The 26,693-nt window shown below is 45.5% G+C and overlaps 1 protein-coding gene across 2 annotated transcripts in view; it reads right to left on the bottom strand.

Moving 5' to 3' along the window:
- ADAMTSL3 (ADAMTS like 3) overlaps positions 1–26,693 on the bottom strand; it is a 390,931-nt gene that overhangs the window by 102,157 nt on the left and 262,081 nt on the right. For both annotated transcript variants that reach the window (XM_062206333.1, XM_062206332.1), the window contains exons 16-17: positions 20,863–21,152; positions 15,175–15,304 (exon numbers count right to left, since the gene is read on the bottom strand). In XM_062206333.1, coding sequence (XP_062062317.1) covers positions 15,175–15,304; positions 20,863–21,152 — 420 coding nt within the window. The remainder of the gene's footprint in view (positions 1–15,174; positions 15,305–20,862; positions 21,153–26,693) is intronic.

The following is a 26,693-nucleotide window of genomic DNA, read 5'->3' as shown; positions in this document are numbered from 1 at the left end:
AATTATAGGATTTTTATGTTCTTTATTTCCTGCTGTATTTAAAAATTTGTATTATAAGAAAAACTCATCAGAAAAAAACTAAGATAGTTCTCTGAAAAAATTAATTACTGTTATGTAAAAGTGATTTGCAGGTGCAGGTGCTTGGCACAGCAGTTAAAACACTGTTTCAGACATCTGCATCCATACCAGGGTACCTGGGGCCAAGTTCTGGCTCCACTTGCGATTCTGTCTTCTTGTAAATATATATCCTGGGAGGCTCAAGTACTTGGGTCCCTGCCATTCACGTGGGAGACCCAGACTGAGTCCTTGGCTGCTGACTCCGGCCTGGCCCAACCCTGGCTGTTGTAAGCCTTAGGGGAAGTGAACCAGCCAATAGGTCACTCACTATCCGTCTGCCTCTGTCCCTCTCTCTGTCTCTCTGACTTTCAAATAAGATTTTTGTTTTCTAACTTCAAAGGTAATTTTCAGTTTTCCTCATTTTAATATTCTGTAATAAAGATCTTATAGTTGTATAAATAGGGAGAAATGAAAATTTTCTATAATAAACATATTTTAGTTGTGTAAACAGAGAATAATGAAGAGTACTTAAGGCAAATATGATAGGACAAAAAGTAAATTTGTGTTTATGAAAGGCAAATTTCTCAGTGAAGACATAATACACAAATATGGAGGTAGAAGAAAAAACATTCATATTCAGGAAATGTGAGCTACTAAATATAAGGAAAATGGACAGAAATATAATTACAACTTTTAAAGCTTTAAAATGCTTCTCTAAGCCCTTAGAATATCAGTAAGGAAAACACAAATAAGAATACAGAAAATTTAGGGGTTGGTGTTGTGACATCCCATACCAGTGCCAGTTCAAGTCCCAGCTGCTCCAATTCCAATCCAGCTCCCTGCTAATGCACATGGGAAAATGGCTGAGGGTGGCCCGAGTGCTTGGGCCCCTGCCACCCACGTGGGAGACCTGGATGGAGTTCCAGGCTTCTGGCTTCGGCTTGGCCTAGCCAGGGCCATTGTAGACATTTGGGGAGTGAGCCTGTAGATGGAAATTCTCTGTCTCTGTAACTCCGCCTTTTAAGTAAGTAAATAAATAAATCTTCAAAAATATATAGGAAATTTAATAATAGACTTGAAAATACTGATGAAATAGACAACTTTCTGGGAAACTACAAAAGTTTCATTCAAGAAAGATACTGACCCCTGCTCTTTGTGGTCTGGTTTAACACATTTTCAAGAAGCAGGTGAATTTTTTCTATTATTTTAAATGCTTCACAGTAGAAGATGAAAGGGTTTTAATGCGTATTACAAAGCTAGCAAAAATCCAAGCACAAACTCTGACATAGAAAGAAAAATAATTTGCATGTGATTAAATACTAAATCCTAAACAAATTATAAATCCTAAGGAAAAGAAAAGCAAGTTAATCAAAAGACTGAAACAATACTAAATTAATACTGTGGACTGAATGTTTGAGCTGCCCCTAAACCCCTATGTTGAGATTCTCTCCCCCAGTGTCTTTGTGTTAGGAGATGAGACTCACAGGAAGTAACTAGGGTTAGATGGGTCATGTGGGTGGGATTAGCATCCTTATGAGGAGAGACAGCAGGAAGCCTGCTCCGTCGTGTCCCCCCCCCCCCCCCCCACCGCCCCTGTGAGGACACAGCAGAACACAGACTGCAAGCCGGCAGGAGAGCCCTCAGAAAACGACTCCTACTGGACTTGGATCTTGGGTTTCCCAGCCTCCAGAGCTGTGAGAAAATAAAGTTTGATTCTTGAAACCACCAGCCGGTGGTATTTTGCTAAGGAAATCCAAGCTGACGAATATACTATACTTCCTGACTACAGGGAACTTAATTAGGTATTTCCCCAATATGTAGAAATTATACAATAATATTTTAAATCACCCCTGGGTCAAAGAAGAAATCAGAATGGAAATTTGATAGCATGTTTAATGCATGTTAATAAAAGTATAAAAGTTCAAAATTTGTAGGATGAAGCCTACTAAGATTAGAAGAAAACCAATAGTCTTAAATGCATATTTTTTAAAAAAAAGAATGGGTTAAAAATAATAGTCTAAGATTCAATTTCAAGAGTGGGTGGACAAGCTCTCTTTATCTGTTGCTCTGCCTTTCAAATAAATAAAATAAATCTTAAATAATTGGCAAGTTAATAGGTGTTGTTTAAAGGAGCCCCGATTACTACAAGGAGATACAAACTTTGAATGTTTGTATTTTTATTTATTTGCAAGACTGAGAGATAGAGAGCACTCCCATCTGCTGGTTCCCTCTCCAATGGTTCCCATCCCACAATGGCTGAGGTTGGCCCAGGGCCAGAGCTAGGAGCCAGGAACTCAATTCAGGTCTTCCTTGTGGGTGGCAGGGACACAACCACTTGAGTGTCACGGCTGCCTGCCGGGGTCCACACTGATAGAAAAGTGGGTTCAGAGGCCAGAGCTGGGAAAAGAACCCAGTCCCTCCCAAGTGAACATCTCACGCTGCCATCTTGACCACTAGATGAGTGCCTGCCCCTTGAACTGGCTTTTAATTTTAGACATTTCACAAATTCAGTTAATAAAAACACAACGTGTAAACACAATTTAGTAGTTCTATTCACTTAGCACGTGCAAAACTGCAAATATTCAGAACAAAGTCTAGAGTACTCCAGTATCTCTGTCCTTCTGTCGAGCGAGATGAAAAAACTTTTAGCAGCCTTGAGCTACTCTCATCTGTTACTATTGTTGAGAATTCTCTTTTTCCTTGGCTCTTTCCATACATATTTGCTTTATTATTACTAGTATTACTTTAATTGTACGTACTTATGTGTTACAGAGTGATCATTTGAAACACGTACTTGATGTGTGATGATCAAATCAGGTTGGTTTTTCACCATATTTTCATTACTTCCTCTGTTTCTGTATCTATTTTGCTTGATGTATTTTTGATTCTACTTTCCCCTCTGCTATTTTTTTAAATATTTATTTACTTATTTATTTGAAAGTCAGAGTTAGAGAGAGAGAGAGAGAGAGATCTTTCATTTGCTGGTTCACTCCCCAGATGGCCCCACCAGCCAGGGCTGGGTGGGCTGAAGCCAGGAGCCTACAACTCCATGTGAGTCTCCCATATGGGTGGCAGAGACCCAAGGACTTGGGTCATCTGCTGTTTTCCCAGGAGCGTTAGCAGGGAGCTGGATTGGAAGTAGAGCAGCCAGGACTTGAACCAGCACTCATATGGGATGTTGATGCAGTAGGAGGCAGCTTAGGCCACTGTGCCACAATGCTGGCCCTAGTCCCTGTGCTGTCATTTATTTACAGAGTACTGGAATACTTTAAAGGGCTTACTCAACAACTCTAGGATTCATCAAATCATTTCCACCCTCACAAACAGTACGACAGCTAAAAGCACTCCAACTATAATCAACCCCTTCGAGCTGCAAAGTTTTACAAGGCTTTATTGTTCAGTATTATTTTTATTTTAAAGCTCATAAATCAGTCATTATTATTGATTTTCACCGTCAATGGCTTTTCTGAAACCAAAACAAAACAAACATCAATGATGTTTACAATGTACTTTGGTTATCATTCATTCTTGTATCACAGACTTTCCTGCAAGGATCATTTTCTTGCTCAATGAATCCAAGTTATAAGCATTGTCTTCAGTGGGAGTTTGCGTTTTTGTTCCTGTAGCCCAGCTAACGTAATAGCGGTTAATGCTGATTGATCACCACGTGCCACTTCACTCATTTCATCTGCACATACCTCATCCCAGGACTGGAGTGCGCCGACTGCTCCAATCTGAAAGCCTCCTTAGTTCATCCTGGTAGCGAGTGTTTCACTAAGCACACGACTGTAGGTTGATGCTTATTTTGTTCTGAGCCACCAGAAGAGAGCATTTCATTACTTCTCAGGAGAAGAAAACATCGGTTTCACTGTTCTTTCTCCTGTGAATCTTTTCTCTCTGGTGGATTCAAGATTTTCTTTATTTTTGGAGTTCAAAAGCTTAACAGCCATGTATCTGGGTATAGATTTATTTTAATTTATCCTGCTTAGAATGTGTTGCGGCTCAGATTCTTACGACTCATACTCTCCATTAATTCTGAAACAGTCTCAGCTATCATCTCTTTGAATACTAACTCTATTGCTTTCTGTGTGCAGCTCCATTTAGATATAAGGTTGATGTTCTCAGTACTTCCCCCGTGTCTTACCTCTGGTGTGTATTTCACGTATCTCACTTTATCCTTGGTAATTTATTCAGACCTCTCTCCCAGTTCACCGCAGTCCATAGCTTTTCAGTTTCAATGGTTATATTTTTTTGCTTTTAGGTATTCTGTTAGGCTGAATCATGCGAATTTGCAAAATTTCACCATCTTTGATCAAATTGGAATCTTCACATATTTCAGCCTAAATTGTGTTCTTTTAAAAATCTTTCAGATGTTTTTGACAATTTATTATTTCTAGTTTAGATTTTTTAATCTCCCATCATATCTTCTTTTTTTTTTTGATTTATTTATTTATTTGAAAGGCAGAGTTACAGAGAGGCAGAGAGAGAGAGGGAGGGAGGGTGAGAGAGAGAGAGAGAGAGAGAGAGGGAGAAAGGTCTTCCATCCACTGGTTCATTCCCCAAATGGCCACAACAGCTGAAGATGGGCTGATCTGGAGCCAGAAGCTTTTTCATGGTCTCCCATGCAGGGGCAGGGGCCCAAAGACTTGAGCCATCTTCTATTGCTTTCCTAGGGGATAGCAGAGAGATGGATTGCAAGTGGAGTAGGTGGGACTTGAAGCATTGCCCATATGGGATGCCAGTATTGCAGGTGGTGGCTTTAACAGCCACACCAGCCCTGGTCTTATATATCCACATTAATTAACAGGTCAGCATGTGGGCACAGTGGGATCAGCTACCCCTGCAATACCAGCATCCTGTATGAGAGCAGGATTGAGTCCTGGCCAACTCTACTTCTCATCCAGCTCCCTTCTAATGCACCTGGGAAAGCAGCAGCAGATGACCCAAATATTTGGGTTCCTGCACCCATTTGGGAGATCTGGATAGAGTTCCGGGCTCCTGGCTTTTACCTAGCCCAGACCCAGCCATTGTGGCTATTTGGGGAGTGAACCAGAAGATGGAAGGTCTGTCTGTCTGTCTCTCTCTCCTCTTCTCCCTCTCTCTCTCCCTCTGTAACTCCGCCTTTCAAATAAAACAATCTTAAAATGAAATAAAATGTTAAATTTACGTTAACATTCTGTGCCCGGTAATTCCAATATCTGATTCTGCTGCTTCCCACACATTGTTTCTTCATGAGTTACTGTTTGGTTTCTGATTATGAACTCTTGCTTGTTAGCTCCTTGTGCGAATCTTACAACCTGGGCAGGAGACCCATTCCTCTGTACGGGATTTGTATTACCTCCATCAGAACCAGTGTGAGCTTCTTTCGGGGGTCAGAGGGAGTGACTATAAGCTGCACTCCCATGTGAATGGCTGCGTGTGGTTTTCAGATTCTCACTGGAGCACCGGAGACCTTGGGATTCTTTGTGTTCAGAGGCGAGCTGAAGACAGAGCTCCTCTTGCAATCTCTCTTTAGGGGATGATGCTTTCTATTCCCAGTTTTAGTAATTTGCCTTTTCGAGGAGGTAGATTCTGACTCTGTATGGGGATTTTTCTTCCTCACCTTCTGCAGGCCCACGGAGTTGTCTGTTTGCCAGGCAAAGTATGTTCAAGCCACACATCCAGGTCACTAGCACTGGGTTCCATTCCAGACTCAGGCTTAAGGTTGGTTTTGGCCTGTAAGAATTTCTCTTACTTTCTTACAAACCGAATTCTTCACGGAGGTACGTTCTCTGTATTTCACCCAATTATTTCAGAAGCCCTGTTAGCAGGGCTGGGAAGATCCCTGGTCCAGCTCTTGGCCACAAGTGGATGTGCACTGTTCAAGCACATAGCAAGGTTCAATACTGATGGTCCCTCAGCGCTTGGAAAACTGGAAACTGGTTATCGACACGTGATTTGTGTCTTCACGCCTGGTAGCTTTTAATAATCCCTCATTGTTCCTGATTTTCTGCACTTTTCTGGACTTTCACTGTTTCACGGGGATTTTTTATTTATTGCTCTTGATTTCAGGATTGGGAATCTTTCCTTACTGAACGGATTATTTCCTGTCTTACTCCTCTGACATTACTTCTATATGTATTTTTTAAAACAAGATGTGTTTATTTACTTGAAAGACAGAGAGAGACAGAGATGGCTTCCATCTGCTGGCTCACTCACTCCCCAGATGGCTGCAACAGTTAGATGTGTGTTAAAGAAGCCAGGAGCCTGGAAGTGCATCCCGGTCCCCTACATGGGTGGCAGGTGCCCTAGTACTTGGGCCATCTTCCACTGCTTTCCCAGGTGTATTAGCAGGGAGACGCATCAGAAGGGGAGTAGTCAGCACTCTGATAAGGGATGCTGTGTCCCAAGTGCAGGCCTAACCCACCCTCCCACAGTACTGACCCCCTACCTCTATATTTCGTCCCTTTTCCCTAACCTTCAACTTTCTGCGTTTTAAAAATATTTATTTATTTATTTGAAAGTCAGAATTACAGAGAAAGGGGGAGAGAGGGAGTGCAAGAGTGGAAGAGAAAAAGAGAGAGAGAGATCTTCCTTCCACTGATTTACTTTTCAGATCGCTGCAGTGGCTGGGGCTGGGCTGGGTCGAAGCCCAGAGCTTCTTCCAGATCTCCCACATGAGTTGTAGAAGATCAAGCACTTGGGCCATCTTCCACTGCCTTCCTAGGTTCATTAGCGGGGAGTTAAATTGGAGATGGAGCAGCTGGGACATGAACCAGTGGCCATACGGGATGCCAGTGTTGAAGTGGCGTCTTAACCTGCTACGCCACAACGCTGATCCCAGCTTTCTGCGTTTTGATTCATTTGATTCCCTGAGTGTCATCCTCAAGTCACCAATTACTTAATTGCTTGTAATTCTTATATTTCCTTGATTTTTTTCATTTCCAATTTTAAAAACTATTTTTAACTGGATTACTGCCCGTTTCTAGTTCATACTTTCTAATTTTTATATGGGTATTATTTATTAATTTATGTCTACAAAGTTGCTAATACCACTTAAAGTCCTTTCTGGACTGTTTTTGCATTTTAGTTTCATTGGCAATTCACCTTTCAACCATCGTTTTCCAGCTATTTTTGTCAGTATTAGATTTTTTTTCATTGCTTTGGAGTTTCGATTTGCAGGTTCAGTGTGAAGGGTGGGGTTCTCCCTCTCTGTCTGCTTTAATGTTTTCTGTTTCTCAACAAGCTTTGCTTGCCTCTAGGGTCCCCCATCTAGAACCAGTTCTTAACATGGACAACACTGCCCCAAAACACTGTAGACCCCGCCAATGGGCCCACCAGCAGGCAGGAACAACAGGCTGTGTCTGGCCTGGGCTAATGTTGTGTGTGTCTCCCACTCTCCCAGGAGAGCAGCCCCATATAAACAATGACTTCCGGTTGTGACCAGCCTGCAGCTTCCTCTAAAAGGAAGCAGTGACCCTGGGCCTTTCTCCATGAATCAAAAGGAAGATGCCAGTCCCTCCTGTCCATAGAAACCCAACCCATGTACCACAGCTGCCACTGGGCCTCATGCCCCCAAGCACCCAGGCTCAGTTCCGCTCCCATTCTCTCCCCAGCCCATGGCGTTGCCTTGTTCTCTATTTTAATGTCTCCTTCTAAATTTTTCTTCTTTGTTTATTTGAGAGGCAGAAAGACAGAGAGAGTGAGCTCCCATCTGCTGGTTTACACTCCAAATGCCAGAAATGGCTGGGGCTGAAGCCCCAGAGGTTGTAGGAAGGCAATCCAGGTCTCCCACGTGAGCAGCAGGAACCCAAGAACTTGAGAGACCATTGCTGCCTCCAAGGTCTGTATTAGCAGGAAGCTGGGATCAGGAGCCAGAGCCAGGACTTGAACCCAGGCCTAGGATGTGGGCATCAACTGGCACCTTAATGTTAGGCTAAATGGGCTAGCACTAATTTCCCCCTTTAATAGTGCCTCTGTCCATGAGCTGTGTTTGGAAAAGCATGGGAAGTTACAACATATATTAATTGGAAGTCTATTAGTTAGACTATATTGATTATATCTTAATTCCAGTAACTTTGGATGTGAGAGGAGTCTTCAACAGTGGTTATAAAGGTTTTATCCCGGAGACAGTCAGGTTATAGGGATAATTAACTGGAAGGTTTCTGTTTCACTGTTCAAACAGTGCAAATTAAATATTATCTGGCATAACTTTGGGATGATCATCCTTCAAGAAAGTTGACAGCTCAAAGAATCAGTGAGAGTCACAAGGGACTAGGGATGGAACTCCTTGTAGTCAAGGAATAGGCAATGGTTTCTTACTAACAGACATGAACCAAACACAGAAAATGGTACCAGAAACACATCACCCTCGCCTTTTGCCTTCTACCCCCTCCTCCCCCATTAGCTGTGCTGAAATCTGTAGGCTTCCTGGGACTAGGGGGGCCACGACGCAGCCCTGTGGGATTCTACAGGCTGCTGGCTCACTCCTGGAAAAAGCAAACTCCATCAATAGAAACTCAGCAGTTGCAGGATAGACCAAGGGGAGGAACTCCATAAGAACAAATAAACCCACCCCACCCCACCACGGAGAGTCCCAGCTAACACATCAAATACATTTGCCCGTGGGTAAATAAAGACCCACTGGCTGTCCACCCCAGTCTCAGCGGTAAGTTTCACCCTGGGGTGATATTTTACTGCTATTGCCCTTGGAGTCAGTAAATATTTGTATGGAAAATATTATGCGACACCCTGTTCCTGTTATTCCTACACCAGCGGTTTCTAGAACCTAAAACATTTTTGTAAACTTACCTTTATTTTGGCAACAGACCTTTGTCTTTGCTGGTTTTTTTGTTCCCAATAGAATACTTAACCTTCAACAAGTTTATTAAATTTGCAAATTTGAAATGAGGGGTAGTATTTCCTTTCACATAAAAACAGACTCTTAATTTTGCACAGTGGCCAAGACACATTGTCTGCTCTGGTATTCCTGGTGAGGCAGCTCTGTGGGCAAGAGATTTCTAAGGAAGAAAGCAGGTGGTAACTCTGGCTGGGAGCAGGGAGACCTCGCACACAGGATGAGGCAGGAACACGCAAGTTTGCCCTCTTTAGCCCCCATCACAGTCTCCGGATTCGCTAAATCTTGTTCTGGTTTGAGGGCAAAGGAAGGAGACTACTGCAGACCACACTGAGCCTGACCTCCTGGCCGGGTCAATCGTAGGCTGTCATTCTTAGAAAAGGAGCCTCGGGCATCTCACACTACTCCTGTGAGGACATGGGGGTCACTGTACAAGGGCAAGGAGGAGTCTGAAGCTGCGAGTGAAAAATGTACTTCTTGAAAATGAAGACTGGGGGGTGGTGGTGCTGTGGCACAGCCGGTTAAGCCGCCGCCTGCAGTGCCAGCATCCCATATGGGTGCCGGTTCGAGCCCTGGCTGCTCCATTTCTGATCCAGCTCTCTGCTGTGGCCTGGGATAGCAGTAGGAGATGGCCCCTGCACCCACGTGGGAGACCTGGAAGAAGCTCCTGGCTCCTGGCTTCAGATCAGCACAGCTCCGGCCATGGCGGCCAATTAGGGAGTGAACCAGCAGATGGAGGACTTTCTCTCTCTCTCTCTCTCTCTCTCTCTCTCTCTCTGCCTCTCCTTCTCTCTGTGTGTAATTCTGACTTCAAAATAAATAAATAAATCTTTAAAAAAATGAAAATTGGAGTTCAGTGGACTGTGGGGAACAGGAAGTCCAACATCTTTCTTCATTACTCACTTTTGCAGCTAAGCCAGAGGGCTAAGGGAGGCACCTGAGAGCCCCTGTGAGGCAGGCAGGGGCTCTACCCCATGTCCCTGGTCCATTTCAGTTCTTTTTCAACCATTAACATTTCCTCTCTGTTACGTGTCCAAGATTAGGACACACATTCCACTAAAGTTCATTTTAAAAGTGAGAAATGAGCCAATGATCCCTTTTACAAGAATCAACTTACTGCAAGATGTGGAGGGGCTCCATGGAGGAGATACAGTGTGTGCAAAGGCCCAGTGGTGTGAGCAGGCATAAGCATGGGACGCAGGAAATAATTTAGTATGGTTAGTGAGCAAGTTCCTTGTGTGTGTGTGTGTATGTCTCTGTAACTCTGCCTTTCAAATAAATAAATAAATCTTTAAACATTTAAATAAATCTTAAAGTTAGAATCGGGGTCACAAAGCAATTTGTATGCTGTTATGTGTTGAACGGTTCCTCTCCCCTGAAAGATGCTAAAGTTGTAACCTCCAGTGCTTGCTTGGAGACAGTTGGCTGAGTTAAGCAGAGGTTGTTGGTGTGGGCACAAATCCACTAGGAAGTGGTGTCTTTATTAAAAAAAAAAAAAAAAAAAGGAGGCTTTGGAACACAGAGACGCACAGAAAGAAAATGGTGATGAGCACAAGGAGGGCACCACTCACGCTCTGCGGGATGTGGTGAACTTCACGCCCGGGGCTGGCCGGGAACAGGCTCCAGCCCCCCGCCCTCAGAAGGAACCCACCCTACTGACACCTGCCTTGTGGACACGGTCTCCTGATGTGCGAGACAATAAGATTTCTGTTCTTTAAGTCCCTGGGCTTGCGGTTCCTGGTGAAGACAGCCCCGAAACAAAAACCCAAGCCAAAGTAAAGAATGCAGGTTTTCACCCAAAAGTGAAGTCGCTGGAGGGCTTTCCATAGGAGGTTTACATGGCCGCTCTGTCATTTAGAGAGTCCCGGCTCGTCCTCTGCCAGTCACACGTGTGCCTACAGAGCAGAGCAGGACCAGGAGAGGCAGGGGCGCAATTAGAAGCTGCTGAAACAGCCCAGGTAAAGCCCATCTGAGCAAGGCAGAGGCCATGGGGCTACGACGGGGCAGGTCTGCAAAGTGCTGAGGAGCAAACTGTCCAGGAGGCCAGGTTCATGTCGTCAGAGAAAGGAAAGGGGAAAAGGCCGCTGGAGGTGAATTCTGGCTAAAAGGGAACTCAGATTTCTTGATAAAATGAGAGGAATGTTTGATTTGGACTTGGCCTTGAAAAGTTAAATTGCAAAATCTCAGCTCCAGCTATTTATGTTATATTGAACTGAACTTCAGTCGTAATGAATGGCAAAACTGTGTGCACTAACTCCTAGGATGAACAGAGAGTGAATTGTGAATTGTTTTGCATGTTGGCATACACTTTTTGGGAAAAAAAAATGACACGCTGACACACGCTGGCTGTGTTCATTTTCAGAGCAAGAGTGCAGCAGGGTCTCTGATAGGAAGGGACCAGTGCGCGTGTTATCTGTGTTCCTGGGGCTTCTTTCAATCCTGATAGGCAAAGCATCCCCATCTGAAGGCCGCTTCACGTTGCCACCTCTTTCATTCTCTTTGTCTTGGTTGCCGCCTGGTTTACCTTCGCCCTATCCTCACTTGTCAGTGCCTGGGCTAGAAGCAGAGGACAGAGGTCCATGCGAACCTGGAATAAGATTTGAAACTAGAAACCACAGACACCTGGGCTTGTTGGGTTGTGCTTTCTTCTCTTTGCTCTTCTTCGTTGAGAGCTATGAGACTCTCACGCTTAGCTAAGACTGTAGTCACCATTTCTAACTGCGCAAGTGGCAAACCATTGCACTGATAGACAGATTTTGCAGAAAGAGAGTGCTGGTGAGTGTGGATGCAGGCGGTGAGGGGGCTGGCCGTGACCGGGCTGGAAGTCCAGGGGCCAGCTCTGTCCGTCATGCACCAGGCGGGCTCCTGCAGCTTCCATTCTGCCACCTGGACAAGGCCAAGTCTGGACCGGACAGATGACCTCTACGAAGAAACACTCCGCGTTTGGGCTTTACTTTGCGGTACACACAGGGTTTGCATGAAGTTCACTGGACATGCACATTATGAAAAAATAGCTACATGTGGATTTCAGAATTTTTTTTTCATCAAAGTAAATTCATCTTTCACCTCAGCCATCACTGCTGCCTCCCAGGAACTGGAGACAGGAAGGGAGCTGGGCACTCACCGAACCGACACGGCACACGGGCACCTAACCTACTAGGCCGAACACCTAGTCTAGATGCCACTGTTTCTGATGAAGGAGTTAAAAGGGAATGACAAACATAAATAGGGACACTGAAACGGAATTGTGGGCTGTGCACTTAGTTAAAGCAATAACTGCTCTGCCAAACACCTGCCCCCAAAGCAATGCTTTTTTAAGAAAATGTAACTGATCTGATCATGTCCACCGTGTTCTCCCCATTTCAAGGCTTGAGTTACGTTTCTAACGGGTAAATCTGATTTATCACTTCATTGCCTAAACCCTCTGTGGTTTCCTTGGCCTCTAGGGACCAAGTCCAAGTGCTGACCACAGCCCCTACTGTGTGTGACCTCATCCACAACGCACTGATTTCCTCTCTGCCTGGTCCCTGGAACACACAGCTCTCTTTCCTTCCTCAGGGCCTTTGCACGTACTCTTGGCTCGCTCTTCCTTCTACACTTCTGGCCAATTACTACTCATCTTTTAGGTTTCAACCTACAAACTTCCTCGGGGAAGCCTTCCATGACCACCCTGTCCAGTCCGCACATGACCCCACTGACCCCTATGGGGACCTCATATTATTCTTGCTCTTGAGCCACAATTTTATTTTTCTTTATACTATGTATTACGAGTGGTGTACTTGTTTTATGCTTCTCTTTATTTAACATCTGACATCTGCCTCATCCCAAGACAGCTTGAAAAAACAGCTCACAAGATGATATAGTCCGTGATTTCAGTGTCATGGGGCAATATGATGAGAAATAAAATAACGTTTCCCCCACTCCCTGGACTTCCTCTTGTGTCTCCTCAGATGCTCTCTTAGCTAGTTCCCTGATCATTGCCCCAGGGGAGGGAGGTGGCCGGGGAGGACAACAGAGACTAGCTTTTCCAAAGACATCCAAGGCAATGGTTCCAACGTAACATAAGTAAAAACTGAGAAACTCACATAAGTAATTTGGATTGCTAAGGCTCATACCGTCAGGTTCTTCCTGGGCTGGCCCTGTGGCACACAGCTGGTTAAGCCTTGGCTTGTGACACTGGCATTTCATGGCAGCGCACACCAGAGCGCTGACTCAAGTCCTGGCCATTCCTCTCTGATCCAGCGGTATGCTAACTGTGCTTAAAAAGCCAGCTGAAGATGGACCAAGGCCTTGGGCCCCGGCCACCCATGTGGGAGACCTGGGTGGAGTTCCTGGCTCCTGGCTTCAGCCTGGCCTAACCCCAGTTGGTTTGGCCATCTGGGGAGTGAACCAGTGGACAGAAGATCTCTCTCTATCTCTCTGTCACTCTGCCTCTCAAACAAATAAACACCTCTTGTTAAAGGGTGTCCCAAGTGGCTGTATGGTCAACGCTACCCCCACACTCACAGTGGTTCCATGGCAATCACAGGGGATTGCTTCCAGGATCCCCACGGATGTGCAAATCCGTGGGTGTGAAAGACCCTTTTTATAAAATGGCCTGGTGTTTGCACACTTCTCCCTGTGTACTTCATGTCATCTCTGGATCACTTGCTGAGCTGTGTAAGTACCTGTTACTGTACTGCTCACGAAATAATGACACGGAAAAAATGTCTGCACATGTCCAATACAGGTTAATTTTTCCCCCATGGTCAGTTTGAATTGACCAAGGCAGAACACATGGCCATGAAGTGCCCACTCTACTGATGTGCTCAGAAAACTCTCGACACACCTGACAACATAGAGACCCTAACCCCACCCCCACCCCATCTCATCTCTTCTGCAGCCAGCACCCTCGCATGGGTCACGCGGGAGTGCAGTGAACCTGGCAGCAGGGCGGGGGGCGGCGAGGAAGCAGACAGTCCCCCAGGGCTGTGTCTGGGCCTCGCCTCTCCCACCGAGTCACCTGCTGGTCTTCACGCATCATCTCAGCTAGGCAATACGGCTCTGAAACAAAACCAAGAGGGGGTCCAGCATTTCCCGAGGCCACCGCAGAAGACAGGAGTATGGTCACAGATACACACACTGTACCCACCCACTGTGATACAGATTCAGCCAGGACGAGGCACACGGAGGAGCCGGCCTCCCCCGAGATGGCGCACAAGGAAAGGCTGCCGTCGCCAGCGTGTGGAGGGCCTGATTTCCAGAGTGGCCTCCCCTTATTTGATCCCCACCCTCACCACTGTCAATGCAGTCAAGAGACTTCACGGAGAAGCACGATCTATTTCTTGCATAAAGTGCACTTGTCCATACCCCAGTGTGGAAGGGGATGCGAGAACCTTTCCTGGTCACTTAGACCCCTAGATAGGGCAAAACTTGCCTCCAGCCAGTGCTAGGGCCTCGTTAGATGAGCACTAGATCAACAGAGAGCCAGACAAGATACTGCAGAGAGGGGGAGTGCCTGGGAGCAGATTCTAAACTTTTGACAACTAATTCTTATTGCAGAAGAGTAATCAGGATAACAGAGGTGAGAGAGAGAGAGAGCAGGTAAAGATTGGGGTTTCGATCTGGAAAGGTCTGTGTGGGAAACCACGGAGCTACAATCCTCTGTAGCAGCAGGGACAGAGCGCCCCCTTCTGATGGAATTCTTCAGGACCTCCCAAGGGCTTGGGCAAGGACCCAGATTAGCTTTCAAACTCAACATTTCAGAACAAGGACACTAAAAAAAGTCACTTTCACCTGCTCTTTTGGGACCTGGAACGACACACCCCACACTCAGAGATCCAAGGCAAGTCCGTGGGCAAGGTAGTAACACCCCCCTGTGAGTCCTAGGCTCCAAACAGGAGGTCATACAGTCACTGAACTGATACGGACTAAGCACCCAATGGGTGCCGGCACTAACTGTACCCCAGATCCTGGGCTTTCGGAAGAGACCTTAGGGGAAGAAATGCCCTGGAAGAGACCGAGAGAAAGAACGAACCTGCTGACCTGGTGGCACAGCTGGTAGCAGGCCAGCAGGTGCTCCTGGGTGTTTAACGTGAGCATGTCAGGCTGCAGGCCCTGTTCGCCCACCCACGCAAGCACCTGGCTGGGACGTAAGCCATGCAGAGAAGAGAGAGTTCTAAGGCAGGTTTGGTTGATCCACCTGGGGGGAGCCTGTGCTTCTCCATGCACAGGCGGGTCTCTCTGCAAGGAGGCTGCTACATCCAGAGATCTGGATCCGGCGAGGCCCTGGCAGCACGTACCTGGGCGGGCAGGGCTCCGTGTTACAGGCCTGGCTCATTGCAGGAGGGCGGTGGAGCAGATCGCACAAGCTGTCGTTGACCGTCTGCTGCGTCTGGATGTGTACGCACACGGCGATGGCTTCTTGACGGCCTGTGGGGTGGAGAGAGAGAGAGACAGAGAAAAAAATGTAGTTACTTACTGTGGAAAACGAGAATGCAAAGTGGTGGATCTTCTCGCTCTTAGGCCACTCTCATGGGGTGGCAGGTGCATTTCAGGGAACACCAGGGAACGAGCAGCTTGGCACCATCCAAAGTCTCCCAGGTCTTGATATCCCCTCATCTTTTAAACTCGGTCCCTTTACTCCCCGTCTCCCAATTCTGCTCACTGGGAAACATGCGGGGAGCATCCCTCACCCTCCACCTACCCCCAGACCCATCCGCATTCCAAAGGAGCTCAGAGCTGGGACTTCCCCCAGAGGACTCATCAAAGTGTTCCTTCCGCTCCCAAGTGTACACAATCGTGTCCTGTAGGGGAATTTTCCTATCAGCTGCTCAAGAACACTCTCTATGTCATTGCATGTGTGCTAAATCCGACCTGCAGCTCTTCGTAAATTTTCATGATGACTTGAGTTCCTGCTCACTATTATAACTAATAGGATCTCTATTGCTAGCAAAAGCAATGCTGAGACAGTACACAAAATGCTGTCAGACACATTATTGGAGCTCACAATAATCTCCTGAGGCCAAAATAATGGTGCTATTATCTCTATTTAATTTAATAATTAGAAGGCAGGCTGAGAGAGAAACTATGACAGCAATAAGTGGTAGAATCAAAAATAAAAGTTAATTCCTGGGGCTAGCGCTGTGGCATAGTAGGCTAAGCCTCCCTCTGCGGTGCTGGCATCCTATAGGATTGCTGGTTCGAGTCCTGGCTGTTCCTCTTCTGATCCAGCTCTCTGCTGTGACCTGGGAAAGCAGCAGAAGATGGCCAAAGTGCTTAGGCCTCTGTACCCGTGTGAGTCCCAGAGCAGCTCCTGGCTCCTGGCTTTTGATCACCCTAGTTCCGGCCGTCGTGCCCATTTGGGGAGTGAAGCAGTGGATGGAAGACCTCTCTCTGTCTCTCCTTCTCTCTGTCTATAACTCTTCCTCTCAAATAAATAAATAAAATCTTTTTTTAAAAAAGGTTAATTCCTTTTCTTCTAAGCAGTGGTCATTTTTTCTAACACGCTTGGGATCCCACAATGCTGCACAGCCAGCCAGGTTCCAAAGGCAGAGGCTGCCCCTTGTCCAAATATGAACTTTCACAGGCATCTCTGTTCTTGGAGCTCAGAGGAGTCTGTCTGACCCCAAAGTCCATGCTCTCAATCATTATTTTTGGTCTGTTGAGCCAGTAAAAGAGTTATTGGGAAATCAGAGTTGAACAAAAATACAAATCAAATTTTTGATGAAAAATATCAAATGAAAACATACTAGCAATTGACTATGCTATTTGAAATATGCAAATGTATTCAGTTTCATGCAAGAATGTGTGTTCCATTATGTTACAAGGTTGTGGTTCTTTGTTTCCAAATGCCATGTTTCAATTCATCCATTTTATAGTATTTTTCAGTACTGGCCCCAAATTGGCCCAAATTACTTAGAAATTATATATTTGTGATACTCAGCTCTTTCTAATATATTTCCCTCTGCTGGCTGCAGTTGTAATTTATGCTCCCTGCCAGAGCTCGGCACTGACTTCAGTCTGCAAGTGTCTTCCTTGGGCTAGTTCAATAAGCACTGGCTAAGCTGAGGTATAAGGAGACCTTGTGACAAGTTTAATAACTCTCGTTCCTACTTTCACGTATCAGTACTTTCCCAGTGACCTTATAGGGGTATGATATTCATTTTTTTAAAAAGATTTATTTATTGGCCGGCGCCGCGGCTCACTAGGCTATTCCTCCGCCTTGCGGCACCGGCACACCGGGTTCTAGTCCCGGTCGGGGCACCGATCCTGTCCCGGTTGCCCCTCTTCCAGGCCAGCTCTCTGCTGTGGCCAGGGAGTGCAGTGGAGGATGGCCCAAGTCCTTGGGCCCTGCACCCCATGGGAGACCAGGATAAGCACCTGGCTCCTGGCTTCGGATCAGCGTGGTGCGCTGGACGCAGCGCGCTACCGCGGCGGCCATTGGAGGGTGAACCAACGGCAAAAGGAAGACCTTTCTCTCTGTCTCTCTCTCTCACTGTCCACTCTGTCAAAAAAAAAAAGATTTATTTATTTAATTGAAAGGCAGAGTTATAGAGAGGCAGAGGCAGAGAGAGAGAGAGAGAGAGAGAGAGAGAGCGAGAGGTCTTCCATCCACTGCTTCACTCCCCAAATGGGCACAATCCCCAGATCGCTGGTTCAACCCCTGGATGACCACAACAGCTGGAGCTGCACCAATCCAAAGCCAGGAACCAGGAGCTTCCTCTGGGTCTCCCATGTGGGTGCAGGGACCCAAGGGCTTGGGCCATCTTCTACGGCTTTCCCAGGCCATAGCAGAGAGCTGGATCAGAAGTGGAGCAACCAGGACTTGAACCGGCATCTGTATGGGATGCTCAGGCACTGCAGGTGGTGGCTTTACCCACCACACCACAGCACTGGTGCCAATGTTCATTTTTTGGCAGGCTTCATTCCTTCTTTTCTTAATCTGAGAAAAATCCAGTTATCTTTTCAATATATTTTAATTTGTAATAAAACTCAACAATCAGAGATTATTCTGGAAAGTTCTCTGGAGGTGTGTAGGGGAACTTAAAGTACTACTTTTAACCACTTTGGATGGATTTCTGCAACACTCATGACACATTTTTCTGTCACACAGCAAGCTTTCTGAAAAGAACATAAAAGTTCACTAGACGATTTAGGGTATTATTGAGGTGGGAAGTATTTTATAAAGATGGCCAAAAATTATCTCCCACCCCACAAACAGGTCCTACAATGGGATGTGGACATTTCCAGCTTCAAGAAACTTGATCACTCACCTTCAAAAACAGAAGCTTAAAAAGTGGTAAAAATTTAAAAAATCAAGTTTACTCCATCTTATGTTTCACAAAATTTAGATGACAACTGTGGCAATGCATGGGATAAATCAAATAAACCAAGTGTTAACTCTCAGCGCACCAGAGAATTTCCTCTCATAGCGTGAAGCAACAATCTTCACTCTACATTTGGCATTCATAGTGACATAGAAGGGCCATTGTTAATAAAATATATCTAGAGTCATGCTTAACAACAAGGGAGACAGGTTCTGAGAAGTTGGTATTAAGCGATTCTGTTGTTGTGAACATCAGAGAGGGTGCTTACCCAAAAGACAGCTGTACTGTCTCATAGGCCATTCATCGTTGACTTGCAATGTGGTTACCCGGTGAAGGCTTGTGTATTGTGTGTGTGTGTGTGTTCAAAGTTTTCATCAAAAAACAAGTTAATGATCAAAGGGTAAAAAAGCCAGTAACTGGTATAACACAGTCCCTTTTGTTGGGTTAGTTTAGTTTGAGTTGGGTTTCTGTCATTTGCAAACAAGATTCTCCATTAGTTCACCATGTCAGATAACTCTCTCTCTCTCTCTCTCTCTCTCTCTCTCTCTCTCTCTCACACACACACACACACACACACCCTAGGACTAGCATGAAAAGAAAAGCTAATATTAATTTTTCTCTGCTGACAAACCCAAATGGAGGGGGCACTATAAACTTCTCAGGAACGTAAAAGGAAAACATAACAAGTTATGGGTCCAGAGAAGTGCACACAACGGTGTCATGCGTCACCAAACATGTACATTTTATAGCACTGCAAATAGGTGAGTTCCTTTTAGAACCAGTAGAGAGACAGCTGGTAGGGATTAAGATCTGTTGAAAACCACCGGCCTTATGAAGGGCATCATATCCATCCCGGCGGGTCTGAGAGGAAGGGCCCAGCGACAGCCGGAGGAGCCGGGAGGGAGCACAGTCCGAGGCCTGTCATGATTTGAAGGCATTCGGGGAGAACGGCACAGAGACTGCTAATGTACCGTGTCGGGAACACATCTCCACAGGGAGTCTGCTGAAACGAGCCCCTGGTGAGCCAATTCAAGTTTCATTCATGCTATCTGCAGCCACATTCCTGTACTCCACTGTGCACGCGCCGACCTCTCTCGTAGACAAAGTCAATCCATACGCACTTAACAGCATCTTCAAAAATTTCTTGGAAAATGCGCATTTTACAAAAAAAAAACCTTTTTGAAGTACCCACATATATGCCATAACCTACATTAGATATCAGCATTTTGTAGCCAGTAGCTAGGTAAGGCACATCCCATCTTACTGGGGTTTATTGTCAGGCTGGCCATGATAGAGAGCAGGTGTCAGGGCCAGCCAGGATAGAGGCTGAATTAGACCTGGAAGGAGGAAGACAGACTGTATGGAGTCACAGAGCCTGGATGGCAAGGATTGAAAATTCAGGACCAAGAGCCTGGGAAACAAAGGGTGACGGGTTCAAGCAAAATGACTGGGCCGTGAACTCCATGGCCTGAGAGCTGGTTCCAGGTAGCGGGCTCAGAACCACAGGCAGAGGGGAGTGTGCTGATGAGCCAGCAGCTGTAAGACAGCCGCTCCTTCCCTGTTTCCCACCGTTGGTTGGAACCAACTGACATCAGGGCATGCTCAGGGGCCGAGTCCATTCCACCACAGCTGGCTCAAAGGCAAACAGCCAGGAGTCAGAGCACGGAGTGTCAGGGAGCCCGGGGTTCCCCCTGACACTGAGTCCCCTCCCCACTAGTGAAAGACCTAGCTCTTCCATTGCTTGTTCCTGTCTTTCCACTTTTCATCAGAGCCCTCAAGAGTAGACTCCTGCTCCTTGCTCGCTCACTCCCCTTGGATCCTAGGACACTCAGCCCTGGGGCCAACTTCTTCCTGAATGGGTCAGCTGGCTCTACAGCCACTCTCTAATACTAGCAAGGTCTCCTGCTATGCACGCCACCCCCCAGAGACGCGGGATCATGGTGAGTCATTCATTCTCCACTGGTTGCAGGTGTGCACCAAATCTTTGGTGAGGGTGGCTTACGTGAGAACCGCATTGCATGCAGCGATTCCAGGCCTCCTCAATATGAAGAAGAGATGTATGCCCAAGATTGTCTCAGCTTAGTTATTCTGCGGTCTCCAAAGGAACACACGTCTTTCTCTTGGTCAGCATATAGTCTTACTACTTCTTACCTTTCTAAAGCAATCACCCCAGAAATAAAGGGAAGAAAACGCATAGGCGCAGCAGGTTAAGCCACTACTTGTGATGCCTGAATCCTATAGAATGGCGCCTGACTTGAGTCCTTGCTCCTCCACTTCCAAACCAGCTTCCTGCTAATGTTCACCCTGGGAGGCAGCAGGTGATGGTTCTGGTATTTGGGCCTCTGCCACCCATGTGGGACACCCACAGATATTCTTGGCTGTTGACTTTGGCTTGGCCCAGCTCTAGCGGCTGTGAGCATCTGGGGAATAAACCAGAAGACAGTCTCTCTCTCTCTCTCTCTCTCTCACGCATGCACCGTGCCTTTCAAATAAAAATAAATACAAATTTTTTTAAAAAGAAAATGCATAATTTCCCATTATTGCATTTCTTCTCTTCCCTTAGTCTTTAGCCAGTTTGCGTACCTGGTCTACCCAAGCTAGCAAGTTCTCAAACCATTCTACCACACGACATAACTGTCCTTAGGCAAAGGTTTCCAGTACCTCCCAAGCATGTGGCCGTGCAGGGAGTGAAGCCGGCATACTCCCAGTCATAGGTCATCTCGCTGTCCTTCCCCTGGAGGGAGGCGTCCAGCGCTGGGGAGGCCGGGCTCTCATCACAGGCTTCCAGGAAGCAAGGGCGCTCGCTGGGCAGCTCGGGGCCCTCACACTCCTCTTCCGGCAGCTCGGTGTCCGTCTGCGTGAACTTGAGGAGCACGCGGCACTTCACCTCGCGGACCTGGACGCCTGGCCCACACGTCGTACTGCAGGCAGACCAGGGTTCCGGAATGAACCTGGGGAGAGCCGGGGGCCACGGGGGAGGACAAGAGTGACCGTCAAATACAGGCCATGAAAGGGAGGGACACCAAACTTCAGTGAGGCAAAACACGACCAGCTCCGCTCAGACGGCATGAACTCGCTCCGAATGCTGCCATTTTGTCGGTAGTTAACCAACTTTCAAGTCTTAGTAGTAACAGAAAGAATTCTTCCCTAAAAATACACTCTATGCTTGCATTTGTGTTATAATTAAAATTCTGTGCCGTGGCTTTTGCAAAAACATCATTACAAAGATTCTGTTGTTTCTTTTTTTTTGTTTCTTTTTTTTTTCTTTTTCTTTTTTTTTTTTTAAATTTACTAGGGGACAGTGTTATGGTGTAACAAGTTAAGCCATCGCCTGTGTCTCCAGCATCCCATATAGGCGCTGGTTGGGATCGCAGCTGCTCCACTTCTGATCCAGCTCCCTTCTAATGCACCTGGGAAAACAGCAGAAGATGGCCCAAGTGCTTGGGTCCCTGTACCCATGTGGGAAACCTGGATGAAGCTCCTGGCTTTGGTCTGGCCCAGCCATCTGGGGCATGAACCTGCAGATGGAAGATCTCTCTCTCTCTCTCTCTCTCTCTCTCTCTGTGTGTGTGTAATTTTACCTTTCAAATAAATAGATTATTTTAAAAATAAAGATTTAGTAACATGTAGAGATTTCTAATCTGATTTATCTCACCAATATTCATTCAACAAAATCTTTGTTGAGTTTATCCTCTCTAATAGGGAAAATTGTATTAAACTGTCTCAGTGTCTAGGAGCTAAGTTGTAGGCTTAGCTGAAATGCCTTTTGCAGAGTAGGTAAAGCTGTAATATTCTTTTGTGTGTGTTATATAACGACACCAACCTTCTGAAAATTCTTGAAAATATAAAGGCATTGCACAATCTTGGCTGGATGAAACACTTTCTTATCTTGAATTATAATCCAAGTCAAACTATGACCCATAGGTCAACTCTGGCCTACTTGTTTTTGTATAGCCCATCAGCTAAGCATGACTTTCGCCATGTTAAATTGTTGAGAGGAAAAGGAATAACATTTGCGACATGTGGAAATTACACAACATTCCAATTTTAGTGCCCGTAATCAACAGTTACTGGAACACTTGGCCACCTGTTGCCCATGGCTGCTTTTGCAACAAAGATGGTGTGGGCTTGCAAAGCCTAAAGAAAATACTATCTAGGTCTTTTCAAAAAATGCTTATTGGCCCCTGCACTGAATTTTTTTAAATAGATTCAGTAGGAAGAGATGTATTTAAGACACTGAAATAACACTTGGTGTCTTGAGGTACCAACAGGTAAGAGACAAGAAGGAGTTCAGTGACAGAGTAAGTTTTGCAAATGTTGTGTTCAATGATTTTCAACAAGTTTGTTTACTGCACAATTTTTCCAAAGATTGTGTTGTAGGAGTGCATATTATAAACACCCAGGAAAGGGAGAAGATGTGCGTCGTAACAGAAATCAATGAATAGAGACGCACTCCCATGGGCTACGGAAAAGGCTGCTGAAAGCTTTGTTTAAGATGCAGTTCCAGGCCGGCGCCGCGGCTCACTAGGCTAATCCTCCGCCTAGCGGCGCCGGCACACCGGGTTCTAGTCCCGGTCGGGGCACCGATCCTGTCCCGGTTGCCCCTCTTCCAGGCCAGCTCTCTGCTGTGGCCAGGGAGTGCAGTGGAGGATGGCCCAAGTGCTTGGGCCCTGCACCCCATGGGAGACCAGGATAAACACCTGGCTCCTGCCATTGGAACAGCGCGGTGCGCCGGCCGCAGCGCGCTACCGCGGCGGCCATTGGAGGGTGAACCAACGGCAAAAGGAAGACCTTTCTCTCTGTCTATCTCTCACTGTCCACTCTGCCTGTCAAAAATTAAAAAAAAAAAAAAAGATGCAGTTCCAGGGGCTGGCGTTCTGGTGCAGCAGGGTAAGCCACTACCTGGGACCCGGCAATCCCTATGAGCACTGATTGTGGCACTGGCTTCTCCACTTTCAGCCCAGCTCCTTGTTAATGAGCCTGGGAAAGCAGCAGAAGATGGTCCAAGTTCTTGGGTCCCTGCCACCCACGTGGGAGACCTGGATGGAGTTCCAGGCTCCTGGCTTCAGCCTGGACCAACTCAGGCCGTTGTGGCCATTTGGAGAGTCAATCAGCAGATGGGAGATTCTCTCACCGCCTCTCATTCTGTAACTCACATTATTTTCAAATAAATATTTTTTTATTTTATTATCAAATAAATAAATCAAACTTTTCTTTTTTTAAAAAAAAAGATGGAGTTCCAAAGCTCGTTGTTTTGCACCTCGGAAAGACAGGATCGTAAGCTTCTCAGAGTCTCCTAACTTCTTTGCCCAGACCAGACTTGGCTGCCCGTGACAGCACGTGCCCAGCAGCAGAATGAAGTATAGTATTCTTTTTTTTTTTTTTTTGACAGGCAGAGTGGACAGTGAGAGAGAGAGAGACAGAGAGAAAGGTCTTCCTTTTTGCCGTTGGTTCACCCTCCAATGGCCGCTGCGGCCGGCGCATCTCGCTGATCCGAAGCCAGGAGCCAGGTGCTTCTCCTGGTCTCCCATGAAGCATAGTATTCTAAGTGAGCCCACACAGAGATCTCAATACTTCCAAACATTTGTCTACTGAGTCGAAAGCTCGTAGTGGGGAGCTCTAGTTCTCCTGTTCCGTGAGCAGATCTGCTTGGCTCCCCCAGGTGGAGCAGTGTTGGAGTAACTCCACACCTACTCTGGTCTCTTTTGGCTGCCGTCAAGGTAGAATTGGGAAGAATGAAACTGGTTCCATCTAAGCAGAGGCGTCCACACCATGGAAGAATATGTAGTTACTGGGGCCAGCACTGTGGTGTAGCGGGTTAAGCCGCTGCCTGCAGTGCCAGCATCCCATATGGGCGCCGGTTCGAGCCTCAGCTGCTCCAATTCTGATCCAGCTCTCTGCTATGGCCTGGGAAAGCAGTAGAAGGTGGCCCAAGTCTTTGGGCCCCTGCACCCACGCGGGAGACCCGGATGAAGCTCCTGGCTCCTGGCTTCAGATTGGCACAGCTCTAGCCTTTGCGGCCAGTTGGGGAGTGAACCAGTGGATGGAAAACCTCTCTCTCTCTCTCTCTGCCTCTCCTCCCTCTGTGTAATTTTGACTTTCAAATAAATAAATCTTAAAAAAAAAAGAATATGCAGCTACTTGGGAGGAGGAGGGGCGTCTACAGGAACCGTGGAGGAATAGTTTCCTTTTGTAGATTACTAAGTGAAGCAAGTATAGGGTAGGTCACACTCGTAACTCGTGCTTTCTTTTATGTAAGCATAAAGGTTTCTATGCTTTATGTGTGTACATATAGAACACATTACATATTGTGAATATGTAATATAATATTTTAATATATTAAAAAGAAAGTAGAATATTATTACAAATACATAAAAGGAATATAAATGTAATTGTTATTAATTTTATATTTATGACATAATTATGACTTATGACAATTAAAATTATAATGAAATATGAATACAATTTAAATATAAATTTATTAAATATATAATTCATGTATGGATATATTATAGATATTATATGCTATTATGTAATATAGTGATGTAATTACTATTATACTGGTACACTATGATTTACACGTATATGCTGGTGTGTCTCATTTCTCTTTTTGGAGCAATTGCTGGTGTCAGGGACTGGAGTAGATCAACAGGTGGCTTTTACTTTCTGTTTTACACTTTTAAGACACTTGAGTTTTCTAGCCATGTGAATAGTCTACCTATATGATCATTAATTTCGTGGTTTTTTTTATCCTTAGTACTAAGAATTTTAAATTTGGGGCAGGCATGGTGGCATAATGGATTAAGCTGCTGCCTACGATGCTAGCATACTATATGGGCACTGGTTTGAGTTCTGGCTGCTCTTCTTCTGATCCAGCTCCCTGGTAATGAGCCTAGGAAAGCAGCAGAAGATGGCCCAAGTGCTTGGGCCCCTGCACTTATGTGGGAGACCTGGAAGAAGTTCCTGGTTCCTAGCTTCTGCCTGGCCCAGCCTCAGCTGTTGTGACCATTTTGAGCGTGAATCAGCAGATGAAGACCTCTCTCTCTGCCTCTTCCTCCCCCTCTCTCTATACCTCTGCCTTTCAGATAAATAAAATAAATCTTTAAAAAAATAGGGAAGAGACCATATGGATAAATGATGAACAAATGAGAAACATAATTTTTAAAATGCATAAACATAACAGAAGAAAACTTTCATGTACGCAAGGAAGAACTGAATTCAGTCCTAAAAGTCCTTACTATGTACCAAACTACTAAAAAGAAAATAAAACCAGAATTTATTTAGAGAAACACTTAAAGTATTTGGAAAAATCTTATATCTAAGCAGGAAAAAAAAAAAAACCAGTAGTTTTCAAAAGAGAAAAAGAGTTGATGTTAAAATCGTTCCTTTTCAATATTAAAAGAGAATTTCAGAGCCATATACTCATCATATTAATAAAGGAAAAAGGAAAGCCTGTAAAATAAGAGTTCATGCTTCGGCTCATCTGAGAAATATAAGGAAGATAGTTTAAGTACAGAGGGTCTTTGAAATTACCCACCTATTTAATCTCCCTGAAAAACAAGGAGCAATTCCAAGTCAATGACAAATTAATTTTAAAAATGGATTTCAAATGATGTGTGATGGGGAAGGCGTTGGCCTAGCGGTTAAGACACCAGCTGGGATGCCCACAGCCCACATCAGAGAGCTGGGTTTGATTCCTGGCTCCAGGCCTGATCCTAGGAGGCAGTGCTGATGCCTCAAGTTAGCAGATTCCTGCCTTCCATGTGGGAGACCTGGATTCCGCTCCCAGCTCCCAGGCATTCAAAGAGTAAAACGGTGGATGGGAGCTTTCTCTCTCTGTATCTCAAGGAAATGAATGAACAAGTAAACAAGCAAATAAAATTTTAAATAGTGTCATAAAAGCTGGCATTGAGAATTAAAATACTTTAGACATATAATTAATGCTAAATAACTATTCGAAATATGATATAAAACCAGGTAAAAGGTCAGAAACAGTTTTCTTTCAAAAAACAAAATGCATGGAATAACCATAATTTATTACTAATTTTCTCGGCTCCAAATAACAGAGTTTAATAACAAAAAATCAGGAGGTTTGAGGAAATAAGTTGAGGATAAAACACAAATTTTCTCATTTTAAAAATGGAGAAGTCAACAGAAATTGCACCATTCTTGATGTGTATGCTCTAAAATCATATCAACTAAGCGTGCTAAAAATGAAATTATAATAGATGGTAGATTGAGTTCCAGGCTCCTGGCTTGTTGCTGGCAGTTGGAATGTGAATTAGCAGATGGACGATCTCTGTCCCTCTGCCTTTCAAACAAATACGAATCAAAAAAGATGCTCATATCCCATCTGAGGGCCTGAGCTCAAGCTCTGACCCGGCTTGTGAGTCCAGCTTCCTGCTAACACAGACCCTGCAGACATCTGGGGAGTGAACCAGCGAATGGAAGATTTGTCTCTCCACCCCTCCCCGTGTTACCCAGTCTCTCAA

This window comes from Lepus europaeus, chromosome 11, assembly GCF_033115175.1.
Source record: "Lepus europaeus isolate LE1 chromosome 11, mLepTim1.pri, whole genome shotgun sequence".
Lineage (NCBI taxonomy): Eukaryota > Metazoa > Chordata > Mammalia > Lagomorpha > Leporidae > Lepus > Lepus europaeus.
This window is presented reverse-complemented; position numbering and strand designations above follow the sequence as displayed.